General features: G+C 40.7%; 1 protein-coding gene across 6 annotated transcripts in view; it reads left to right on the top strand.

The window, feature by feature from the left end:
- The window catches only part of Opcml (opioid binding protein/cell adhesion molecule like), a 1064190-nt gene that overhangs the window by 956111 nt on the left and 94597 nt on the right, over window positions 1-13482 (top strand). For all 6 annotated transcript variants that reach the window (XM_063256111.1, XM_063256110.1, XM_023566162.2 and 3 more), the window contains one exon: window positions 12259-12384. In XM_063256111.1, coding sequence (XP_063112181.1) covers window positions 12259-12384 — 126 coding nt within the window. The remainder of the gene's footprint in view (window positions 1-12258; window positions 12385-13482) is intronic.

Raw genomic sequence — 13482 nt, 5'->3', positions numbered from 1 at the left:
TGATGTCACCCCCACCCTTGGCGTGAATTCATGTATTTGTAATTCATAATCATTTATTCTCTTTCCTTATCATTCCTCTCATCAAAATACAAGGAGAAAAGCTATCTAAAGAGAGCATATCTAATCTTCTCCAGCATAAAATAAAACCATCGCACCCTGGGACATGTGGGGAATCTGAGTTCATGGTCAGGGTTTCTAAAACCAAATAACTCAATCCAGTCTTGAATCCAGGCATTAGGAAATGCCCTCATGCAATTAGCCTCTGTGCGAACTTACTGGATATCCCTGTTTGGTCCAGAGAGGTTGTGCATTCTGGGATTTCTCATACTAACAGTTACCCCCTACACACATAGCCAGAACACTTTGAGTACCTACTAGGCACAGTTCTGTGTTAGAAGATCCTTGGAATACTGAGATGGGCAAGTAACTACCTTTGATTACGTGGCTCTATAGCCCAAGGCATCAGTATGAAACATAATGAAAAGGTCTTTGGCACTTCTTACATTTCCTGCTGATTCACTGAGCCTTTTCTTATGCTCTCAAATTTCTCTTAAATCTGTGTAACTATTCTCGTCCAAGTTGCCATCAGAAAACTTGCTAGGAGTTCCACTGCCACTTCCACAACTCCAGGCTCTTCTCTCCTCTGTTGCCAGGTATGGCTTGGTTTATTTCCTGGTAGAAATCTGTCCTCACATCTTTTGCCATCACCAGCACCCTCATGTATAGTACTGGGACCATCTAATCATTCGCACCATCTTAGCCATCACCATTGTCACATGGACCATCTTGGTAATGATTACTATTATCAGCAGCAATACCATCACTATCGCCATCATCTTTTGTTTTCCTGCCCCTTGAACTTGCTCTCATAATTAAGATTTCAAACCTTGGAGTTACTTTTAGGAGTCTGTAATTTGTGGTTCACAGCTGCCATTGCAACCACAAGCAGGATCTCAGCCTTTTCACTTCAGTCATTTACCTAAGAGGACCTAGCTTCCCATCACTGCAGAGCTGTTTAAAGAGTGAACCTTCTGACTCACTCTTCCCAAAATGAAGTATTCTCTAAACTCAGTGACAGAGCAGCCCCAGCCATTCTGGGTTACTATGAAGTGCGCCTTTCACAGCACACCCAGAGTGGGTGTTAGTTGTAGGGGTCATTGCAAAATGTGAGTTGGAATGATTATTTATCAGTGATACTGTTTCTCTAAACACCAAACTCTACACTTTAAAAAAGGGACATTATATGTTATCTCCTGTCCTCATACAATAATGCCTGGCACTGTGTAGGCACTCAGTAAATGTTAGAAATGAAACTATCAAGTCACTGTCCATAAGCAACCGTAGAACATGACTTACGTTCATGTCTAGAATGGAGCAAGCCAAGGGAGAAGATATTCCATTGCAGTTTTCTGCTCTGAGTATGATTTACCAGGTGGATGCATAAGGAAGAGGACATGGGACAGTCCAAATGGATGTACCCCTCATGGGCTTCCAGGAGACACCCCCTCAGAGGTTCTACCTCTTGCCAATATCACTGCTGGGGAACAAGCTTTTTCCACATGGCCCTTGGGAGATGATTTACCTACCAAGACCAAATCAGCATTATGCAGTGAGCTATCAATAAAACAAAGAGATGTTATCAGAGAATATTCATGGGTTGAGTAGCCTTCATTCTTTATAAGAACTCTCAAGAGCTGGACAGCTGTGGTTGGAACCTTTTCTGACTTCATGCAGATATAATTCACGAAGTTTATAACTCATTTGTAGACGCACATTTCAGTGGCTTTCAGTACAGTCACAAAGTTGTCTACCAATCATCATTATTTAATTCTAGCAAAATATACATTATGCTAACCAGAAAAAGAAAACCAGTAGCAGTCATTTCTGAGTTGTTCAATTCTTTATATTCTGGCAACTTTCATACAGAAAGCAAAACCGTTACACTTTCTGTCTCTGGATATTTTTGTCCTGAATAGTCCATAAAAATCAAATCATGTAACATATGTTCTTCAGCAAGAGTATTTCACTAAAGATAATGCTTCCTAGGTTCTTTAATGTGAAAGAACATACCAAAACCTCTTTTCATAGCTATATGTACAACATTCCACTGTTTATACTGCATTTTGTTTGCCCATTTACCTATTGACAGATAACTTGGATTGTTTTAGCACAGTGTATTATAAATAATGTTGATGCGGAAATTTGTGTATGGTTGCTTTTTAGGTGTGCGTGTTTGTTCTGCAGATGCACATCTGTTGGATCGGAATTGCTAGATCATTTAGTAACTCTAACTTTTGACGAAGTCTGTCATCTGATCTTGAATTTTACCACTTTACATTCTCATCTCAAGTATATGAGGGTTCTAATTTTTTCACATCTTTGCCAATGCTCATTACTCTGTCCTTTTTATGATGACCATCCTAGTGGTGTAAAGGGAATGTCATTGTGGGTTTGATTTGTGTGTCTGCTGAATAGTGACACTACGTATCTTTTCATGTGCACCCTGGCCATTTTTAGATTTTCTTAAATTTCACAAAGTCTAATTTACCTATTATTTTTTTTTGTCAATTGTGCTTGTTATATCGAAGAAACCACTGCTTAATCAAAGATCAGAAATACTTTGCGTATAGTTTCTCCTCAGTTTTAGCTCGAGTCTTTTGATCCATTCTGAGTCAATTCTGCTTGTATGATATGAGGGTGGACTCCAAATGCATTCTTTTGCAAGTGATATCACATGATCTCATGACAATTTTTGAAGACTTTATTCTTTTCTCATTGAATTGTCTGTACACCCTGCAAAAAAGAAAGCAATCGTGGGGGTGTACATGTATTTCTGAATCTTCTTTTCTATTTCCTATGTGTGTATACTTATTCTAGTGAATTTTAGTAATGAACATTTCGTATGAATGTGTTGAGTATCCTACAAAACATACAGCATCACTTAATGTCGGGCCCAAAGCAGTAAGCATATACCATTTTCCTTGACAGCGGTGGTGCTATTTGCTTGCTCGCAAAAGTAACCAGTTCCGCATTCAGCTTGTTGTATCTCTAAAGTTCATCAGTCTATGGAGCTTTTGACCAGAGAGATGTGAGAATGCAGCCCATTTCCTTCATTTTAAAACTAATTAAAACAAATAAATGACAGCAGCACAAATACACGAACAACACACATGTAATTGTACACACAGCACTAGCTCAGTGAGCTAAGTGATTTCAAGGATTGCACGGTTACAGAAGAAATGCAATTAGAACTTCTCCCTCCTTACACATTACAGAATGCTTTTCATATACTCCCATCATACTTCATGTGAAAAATATTGCACAAAATAGCCCCGCCTTAACACCAGAATTCCAAATATATTCTGGCTTAGGAAATAAACTCCCCTGTAAAATGCAGAAAGGTAATCCCCCAAGAATAAAATGTTGGATCCTTAAAAGCTTTACTGTATTATTTTTATAAATTATCCCTGAGTGTTTCAAACTGTAATGAAAAGCATTTCCTATTTCTATTAGTTTTCACATGGTCTCTTAATATTTTGTTATTTCCTGAGCAAAATAATAACATTAAAGTGAAGACAATAATAATAGCTACTTAAGGCTCTTTGAAACCATTATCTCTAATCTAATCTCGACATCCCTGTCAGGCAAACATTTTGTATGCCCATTTTACAGTTAAGGAAGCTGAAACTTAATGACATAGTTTATTTTTTCAGAAATCAAAGTGGAAAGAAAGAAAAAGAAATGGTATTCAGATGTTTACCTCTATGACCCTCAGAGTTTTTTTTTTTTTTTTTTTTTTTTTTTCCTTTTTGGTTTTGAATTGGTTTGATTTTGTGGGGTCTTTAAAGTGTACCACGCAGTCTTAAATAAAGTAGGAATAACACTGATTGAGTGGACAGAGACAGAGTAAGGCAGAGGCCGTGGGTCAACCACCCATGTGGGAGCTCCGCAGGGCGGACATACGCAGTGTCTTTAGTGACCGCAGGCCTTCTGGCTCAGAACAGAAGCCGCCCAGTCTGAGTTACTGCAGGGACTCTGGCAGAACAGAGGCCCCAGACCAAGGTATAGTACTGGTTCTTCCTCTTGGTTTCAGACTGAGTTCACCTTAGAGATTTTTTAGCAGTGTGATTTACTGTTCCAATTTGGATCTAATAGTCTGCAATTAAAAAATAAAAGTCCCCCAAACTCTTGGTGGTGTGGGAACTCTTAGTGATAGGGAAAGGGGTATAACTAAACATTTGGAGAGAATGTGGAATCAGCGGTCCCAGAGCACCTACAGAAAAAAAAAACATAGAAATGATAAAGAATTTCAAAAACCTAACATTAAGAAATCATCACTAGCTGATATATTGCATATTTTTATCTTAGAAATAGTTGTTCAAGTTACAAAATCAAAGTATAATAAATGAACAGATAATCAAACAATGACAGCACCAACTATTCTGTTTGATGAATTAAAAATTTAGCAGTATGGTTATCTGTCTTGCACACTCACACATATGTTCTGAATTTCACTTCATAGCTAAAATGAGTGAGACCCAGAGGACTTCATCCGAAATAGGCGTTGAGTTAGCAAAGCAAATCCAGGGCCAGAGTCGGGACTGTGTGCCTGCAGCACTGCCTTCCACTTGGCACTTTTCAGCGGCTCTGGGCCCTGAAACCCAGAATCACATCCCAGCTTCCTGCTTTGTAGTCTTCAGATTGCTCTCTTTGTCTCATCTGATTCGCAGATGTCCTCAGGATCAAATAAGAGTGATGCCAAGAACATTTACTGATGGCACCACCTAGGACGCTGACTTTGCTGGGTGGACAGGCCTTGCAAGAGTGGCCTTCTCTTATAAACTCTGCTTTCTGCAGCTGTGCTTCTGCACTCCCTGCTGGGATGAGGTGCGTGTTCCAGGAAGCAGAGTGCTGTGCAGGGCCCTGTGCCTTATTCCTCTTAGACAGACACCCCTAAGTCACAGATTGGGTGGGGCCAAGCAGTCCCTTCAAGCCTGTGTGTGCCACTTGCCCAGGGCATTCATTTGTTAAGGTAAAAAAACTCAGTTTAAGGGGCCAAGGATTTAGTTCAGTGGGATAAGTGCCTGCCTGGCAAGCACAAGATTGTGAGTTCAATTCCCAGCACCACACACACACACACACACACACACACACACACACATGCACAAACTCAGTTTAAGAGGAAGATGCTAAAATTGCATGTCTATTAATATTATATATAACTATTTGTGTCTTTGCATACAGTGATATTTTGGCTCATGACCTTAATTCATTCCACAATTCTGGAAAAGATGGCCATGGCCATGTTTGTCACGTACAGTGAAGCTCACAAACAGAAACTAAATTTTACCAAACACTTTTGTGAACCAAATTATTCACAAACAAAGGCATTCACTAAGCAAAGCACAATTGTAATATATATGTGTATATTTATTTCATAAAAATATATAGTATCACTGGCAGAGATACAATGTATTATACAATATCATTTATGTATGTTAATTGATGTGAAGATGCTTTATTGAACTATATTTTATAGATTCTATTGCATACTTAAATGACATGTTATCTATGATGTAACATAATCAATATAATTAATTACTTTATATAATTTGTAATATATTTATTTAACATAAGGAATCTCTGTTCCCAACTATCTAAAGCCAACTTCCCCCATCAGCTTTGATATAAAGGAACTGTGGGGACTGTGGATACAGCTCTACAGTGCAACACCCGCCTGACAAGCACAGGGTCCTGAGTTCGATTCCCAGTACTCTGTCCCTCCAAAATGTTAAAGGAGTTAAGAGTTTGAAAATGTGTGATTACTCAGGTATTAAGACATTTCTCTGGTTCTCATGGCGCAAACAGCATCAGCAACGAGTCTGTAGAATAAAAGCAGCTGGCATTTCTTCATGCCTGTTAGTCATTCTGGGTACCATCTCAGGCTGCATGTACATTCATATTTGGTTCTTGAGTCAACCTAGAGAAGGTTTGCTATCCATATTTTACAGATAAGGAGCAAGGGTCCAGAGATGCTAAGGCAGAGCCATCTGAGGTCCCACAGGCTTGTTGGGCCTCAGAACCTGAGACATGGGACACGGCCTTTCACTTGTAGGTTTCAGTAGGTCACACCAAATGAATGCAGTATAGGGCTGATGTGTACAGGGTCATGATCTCTAGTTACCTCTGCCCAAATAAATGTTTCATTTTCCAGAGAGGCCTTTCTAACTCAGCTTTGCTCCCTCACAAGTACACAATAATCTGAGCAGCACAGTCCACCTAGTAGACATTTACGTATAAATTTTATCTCTGTCAAGAGTAGTTCTAAGTAGCAAACTGACAGTGACTTACAAAGTCTATAGTTTCTTGTGCCAGAGAAAGAAAAAATAGTGTTGCCAATGAATACAAAACTATATAAATATTACAGAGGAAAATGTAAAGGTCAAGGAGGGAACATAGCAAGAGGACTTGAATAACATATGGTCATTAAAGAGTGCTCCAGGGTCCTTAGCAAGGAATCCAGAGGAAGGGACATGGATACTAAGGCAGAAATGAACTGTTACATATTTGAAGAAGAAAGTGCTGAACTCTGTATCCTGGAGATCTGATCCTCTTCTGTTCCTATCCTCTCCTCTTCCTGAAAATCTCAACGCACTGTAAGATAATCATTTTAGCTTGTGTACCCATGCATTACATGGGGAGGGGGAGGGTTTAAGAACACGTGTTGTACAATAGGAACAGAAGGGTAAATATAAAGGGCCCTGTCCGTGGAATAGCCCAGTTGCAAAGATAAATGATACAATGAAGAAAAAACTAAGAATGCAGTAGAAGAGAAGAGAGATCAGCTGAGCATCATGAAGACCTCTTGTTAAATATTAAGGAACAAGTGAGTCATAAGGGACAGAAGTGGGAACCCATTTTCCAGGCGGAAGGAATCCTGTGTGAAGGCCCAGAACAAAGAGAACAAAGCTATCCTGGAGACCTCTGAGAGGAGGGGCTGGCGGTCAGGCTGCAGCTGGGCTGTCAGTGTTCCTGTACATCCTGGAAAGATGCTTATGCCATGAGCTTAGACAGGGGCAGATACTAAAGGTTCTAGGCATAAGGAAGAGATTTACAGTTACTATGGTAAGTTTTGGGGGTTTGAATTTGTGGTAGAGATAAGCAGAGAATGAGGAGACCTTTGTGATATTCCCCGCAGAGGAAAGATACGCTTTTCAACTAACTCAGTAGTCGGAGTTTGCAAAAGAAGGGCTAGGTTCCACAATACATTCGAGGTATTTGTTATAATACAGGTCTATGGAGAATGGGTTCATATCTCATAGTAAGCCAGATCATAAGGACAGCTACAGGAATCTGCCCATTCCTCAAGATACTTGATTACACTCACGATTTATGGTCTGTCTGTATGTATATATGTATAAAATGTAAAACAGATAGTGACCTATCTACTAGTCATCTACCTAAAATGATCCTGTTTTAAAGTCACTATAGTTGTGCTATGAACAGTCTATAGAGCCAGTAAAAATACTCTGTTGTAACCCACCACTGTCAATGAAAATAAAGTCACAAACTTACCCTACTGGCAGGGATAAAGTGTTTGCAGGCATAATTTTAAAATTCATACGCTAGCTGTTGACCTTTATTTACTCTTTGAGTCCAATAATTACATTTTTCAGTAATTTCTATGGCTTGTGTCTAGATGTGCCCCCCCAAACCCCATGCAGCCATAGGTGGGACGTTTTTGGAGGTGGCTGAATTCAGGGTGTGTGTTGCTTGGACTCAGGGTGTGTGGTTGGTGTGTAGTTGCTGCAGGTTGCATTAAGCCATGCATTAAACCATGCTGCTTAGATAAAATAGAAAAGGAACTGAAAGAAGCTACTGCTTCTTCGTGATTGTGTTGCTTTTGCTACCTGCTGCCTGCCATGTGCCATTTCTCCTCTCTGATGCCCCCCCTCTGCCATGTCATCCTGTCTTGGAGCCAGCCAACTGTGAACTGAAACCTCTACAAACTGTGATCCAAATAAATCTTGCCTTGTTTAACTTTGGTGTTGAGTATTTTGTCTCAAAAATGAGAAAAGTAATGAAGACAGTAATCCAGGCATTTCAAGTATGATTGTAATCTATTTATTTGCCTTTATACATTCATAAGTGCTAACATGATATATAGACTCATTTGTCTCAGACACTTTACAGACTTGAACAAAGATCTGCTGTCACAATATGAAGAAGCATTTAAAACCATTGCTAAGTGATCTTGTCTTCAAAAATTTATCATGGAAGCAGGAGTAGAGTCTTAGTAGTATTGCCAAGATTAATTCAAGTTTAAAAGCAAATTAGAACTGCTTAATATGGTACCTCTCTTGGTTAGTGACACATGTGGCCCTGGAGAAACAAGCATAGTGAAGACGGGGTTCTGCTGTAGGTAGTTTGCAGTGAGCAGGGAAGCCTGCTGGAACCGCAGGATCTGTGCTTCAGCACACTGCGGAAGTGCCGTGAGTGAAGATGTTCGAAGCAGAATCAGCAGCATGAGAGAGCTTGTGTATATGAATGCTGTGTCGGAAAAGCCAATCAGACACAGTGTCATATATGCTCTGACATCTGCTAGGCTTATAACTTTGGGTAGTTTTCTTAATTCTCCTGTGCCTCAGTTTCTTCATGCTTGATAGGTAGAACATGTCTTCTACTTATCTCATAATTTGTCAGGTGCTGATGAGATCATGTGTGTGTAAACCTGTTTAGAAGTGAGTTTATATATAATGTTGGCTACTAAGGCTACCATAATTGAGAATGAAAGGAATTTCCCTTCCTATCGAATCACACTGTACCCACCCCTTTGAAACTGTGTGTACCTTTCCTCCCTGGAGAAAATTACAGGATGCTGCTGAATTGCGGTGGGTTACAAGGGGGTATGCTTGGGTCACACTGGCAACCCCATTTCAGGAAGAGCTTTCTTGATGGGTGACATTCACTGAGCACCTGGGAACGAGGAGGACATGCAAAACACCCATGGAATCTCACAACGCTATTCATGTAGGGGCTTTCAATGATCAGATGAGTTATACCATCTATGGAATGTGCTGTGCATGGGCTGTGCATGGGCTCTCTGTGAAGTTCCACCCATCAGGAAGCAGTACACTAAACCAGCCTTCACTGTGCTTCCTCTAGCAGTTTTTAACTGCCTTCCAGGGTGTCTCCCGGGTCTGGAGAATGAAACCCTCAGAAGCCCTAAACCCTCCCATCTAATGCAGATATTTTGAGAATATTTTGAAAGTTGCACTGTAGTTGTGGCTTTATAGAAGTGGAAAAAAGTATTGGCATTTCTAAACCCAGAACTATTTTTTAACAAGCTAGAAAATACTAAAAAACAGGTAGAACTGTTTCCTCAAGAGAATCCAGTATAGTTAGAATTGTACACTATTCTTTTCCTGTGTGTATTTCAGTAAAATATGTGCACTGAAATTTCAGGGCAATTCCTAATGCAGAAATAATCCAAAATATGGCAGATTTATAAGTGAGGCAATTTTTATTTATTTGCTAATGTGGATTCCCTTAAGAGCTCAAAGCATTGTGCTTGTTACTTATGGCTTCTCCTTGAAAAGTGTTACTCGGAATGTCTTGGCAGCATAAAATTTCTGGCTGCAGAGTGGTCTGAGCTGAGCATCAGCTGTAATTCTCTTTTGTCACACAAGTCAGGGTGGCTTGGACTCTACTAATGTGCAACCTATTTGATAATTAATAATTCATAATTAAAGTGACAGTACAAATAAATCAACATAACTATAGATTTGCAATCTGCTCTGTCTGTTATCTTCATTTTCATCTCTGAAATGAAATTGAGAAGAACAGATTAGGCATTGGAAATCCTCCATTCATAGCTGTACCTTCTTTGCTTTTGATATTCTGTCCAATGTGTTCTTTAATCTTCTTTCAAAGAGGAGTTATGCGCGTACCCTTCTGGTCTCTGAACCCGACGCTGTGGACTATGTCTGATGTCTGCTTGTCTTGCTGCAACTCGTTCTGTGATGAGTATGAAGCACCACCTGCAGTGCCACACACTTGGTACATATCATTCAACTTGACCAAGATGAAGCAGAAAAGAGAGTTTCAGGATATGAGGGAAGCTGGAAAACAACAGAGGGCAGGTGGCCTTTGAATGGCCCTTTCAGGAGGAGCCAGGCTGTTCTGGAAAGAGTCTAGGAAGTAGGAAGAGAAGCAAATCATGGGAGTGCCTGTGCTCTTCTCACACTCCAGGAGAGTTAAGGTGCTTCAGTGTGCTGGGTGAAAGGGAAGCCCACTGCAGCATCAGACAGCAGAGAGCTTTCCTCTTGCAAAGGCATACATGTGCTCTACCTGCTCCGCAGTGGGGAGCTGAGTGTTAGCAGGGGAGAGGTAGGATCAGGCCGTTATCCGAAGTGCTCACTTTCACCACATGTAGGAGAGGGATCGGAAGGATCAACAAACACAAAGACACCACAGGGAAGGTTCCAGGTGAGAGCCTTCTGCTCTTGTCCCAGTGAAAACTGGTGAGAATTTCAACCAGAAATAATGTGGGTATTTAACTGTGATGAGCTTTGAGTTGAAGTGTAATCAACGTCCGGCAGTGGCACAAGGTAAGACCAGGGATCCTGTTAGACTCCAAAATACATGGCCATGGTCCTGGCCCAGCAGAAGGAAGCAGTTATTTGTGAAAGATGTTATTGCTGCTGTTAGTGTAGGCATCATAGTCATCACCACTGTTGTCTCAGCAGCTACCGCTTGCTGGGTGTTTACTTTATAACAGGCATTCTATTGAGCCACTATTCCACCTAAATGTCATACCATGGAGAATTTAGCTACTGCTAACATCTGCATTCACAGAGGAAAAAGTCCAAGCAACAGAGGTGAAGTCAGATTGCTGCCTAAAATCCTGCAGCAGAGAGGGAGCTGAGCTAAGCCAAAACCTGGGTCTGTCTGGATCTAGATCCCTGCTCCCAATCACTGGGCTGCCATGTTGTTAACAATTACGCTTGACAGTGCAGATAGCTCACAATGTACAATGACTTTACTTGGAATTTTTGACTTTTTCCGTGGTGTAAAAGCATTTCTTAGAAGAAATTTTACTTTGATTTTTTATTTTAAATCTTTTCATAGACTTGGGTTGCACAGTGTGAACCCCTTCACTTACTACATTGGGTGGTAACAGGGACTCACAGCTCCCAGTCAGCCACTGTGTCCAGCCCAGTCAGCCACTGTGTCCAGCCCAGTCAGCCACTGGGTCCAAACCACAAGCTTGGCAGTGTGCTAAGTTGCTAGACCATGATGTTCACCATATTGGCTGGAACAACCCATTTATATGGAAGGTTGCATTTTTAAATTTTTGCATGAAATTTTTATGGGTTATCTGGAAAAACCAAGGAATAAGAATTTGAAGAGAAACATTTCTATTATGCTCTATTGTTATATGTTTCAAAAAAAGAATGCTATGCATAAATAGATTGGTTCTTATAATAGTTTCAGCTAGGAATGTACTTATTGTGACATCATCCATCATAAGTCAAAAAGCATTTGTACAATCTTATGACAACACCAGGAGCAGGGACATTCGTACTGGCTTCTTAAAGCCAAGGAGAAAGCAATTAACTCTAATTGAGGAAATTACAGAAAATTGTACTCAGTTTTAAACGATGTGTTTTAAGAGATTGGTAGAAATTTTCTGCTTAAAAAAATGAGAAGAAAGGGAGTCCAGGAAAGCACACCCTATGCGACATCCAGGATGCCCAGGAAATGATGACTGACCAGTGCACTTGGCTTTCTGAGTGAGCTCTTGGAAGAGGCCTGTGGCTGGGAGATACTCAGGGTTACCCGCCTACGCCACTGACTCCACTTGAAGGAGTGAACATGTGGGCAGAGAAGAGGAGTCTTGGAAGACCTGGAATTTTCACTTTGATTTAATCTTGAGTCAACAAGCAGCAATGCCTGTCTTCAGTACCTCTACTGCCCCACCACACACACACACACACACACACACACACACACACACACACACGCACATAATCACACTTGCATCAACAGGGCATGATCCTGACTTTTCTTCTATCAGGCATGTGGTGTAATATAAAATATTGTCAGGGGCCACATCCTTGGAAAATCGAGCAACCTAAAATTTATTGTCGATAACAATATTCACCATGGAAATATGCCATACACATATTCTAGGTTAACACTTTTAGTGTGAAGAATCATTCTCAAGCATTCTTTCTCTCCTGTGTTTCTTTACAGTCCCTCCACAAATCATGAACATCTCCTCAGACGTCACCGTGAATGAGGGGAGCAGCGTGACCCTGCTGTGCCTTGCCATTGGCAGACCAGAGCCGACTGTGACGTGGAGACACCTGTCAGTCAAGGGTAAGGTATTCTCTGACTGAGTCTGCTAAAGGCTTGATCCTTTTGCATGAACCAGTGCAGGCAGTAAACAGCATCGCTGCATATGTACAACAGTAGTGTAAACTCAAGGAGGAAGCATGCACCAGGGCTGAGTATTCCACTCCAAAGAAGAATGGCAGAAATTTAATGAATTATTTTCTAATCTTTTTCATGGCCTCAGAAGGCTCGCATTTGCTAAACTACAAAGAACTGAGGTGAATAAGAACAACTTACGTGAGGATAATGATCTCTCAAGTGGTGATGGTTGTGTGCCTTATTGCAATGTAGTGCTATTAGGCACTTTGGCACTATGGTGTATGCAGCAAGGGTCTTCTGGCCTTGGTACATTCGGGGAATTTACCAAAGTATGCTTCTCTGACCCATACATAAGTAGCTCACCTTGAGTAGAGGAATGTCATAGAAATGGGTAAGTGCACCTGGGCCTGGCTTGGCTGGGTGCTGAATATGGCACTGGAACTTTAATTATGGTAATCTTCAGCTTGTTAGGAAAGCAACCGAAAAGAAACTGAGCCCTATCACCTTGGACTAAAACCTGCTCCAAGTTGAACTTGAAGAGATTGGCAAAGAGCCCCTTGATATATTTATGCGGTTACTAAAAATTACGATTAATTTTAGAAAGTATACAAGGAACTTCTCCCTCAGGCATCAGAAAATTCAAGCATGAAGCTCAGTAAATAGGAAGCTATGTGGAGTGTGCCTGTATGTAATGGAAAAGTAATGTACATTTTAAAGAAAACATGGAACGAAATCTTAGTGACCTTGAGAACAGCAGAGATCTGCCAAGTCCCAAAAGCGATGCCCCTAAAAGTAAAGTGGTAAATGTGTGTTCACTTTCTAGGCATACCCTAACAAGGCGCCAAAAAATGTGTGACTTAAATGACAGATATTTGTTTCTTCACAACTTTGGAGTCTGTGTGTCCTAGATCAAAGTTTTTGTTCCATTTCTTTTTTCTTGCTTCTGGTGATTTTCTGGCAATCTTGGAAATGTCTTAATGCATCATCCTGATACCTTCACCTTTACACACTAATTGTGTGTGTGTGTGTGTGTGTGTGTGTGTG

Source organism: Cavia porcellus, unplaced genomic scaffold, assembly GCF_034190915.1.
Source record: "Cavia porcellus strain 051 isolate PalLab524CR breed Dunkin Hartley unplaced genomic scaffold, mCavPor4.1 scaffold_9, whole genome shotgun sequence".
Lineage (NCBI taxonomy): Eukaryota > Metazoa > Chordata > Mammalia > Rodentia > Caviidae > Cavia > Cavia porcellus.
The sequence above is the reverse complement of the archived record's forward strand: the minus strand, read 5'-3'. Positions and strand labels throughout refer to the sequence as shown.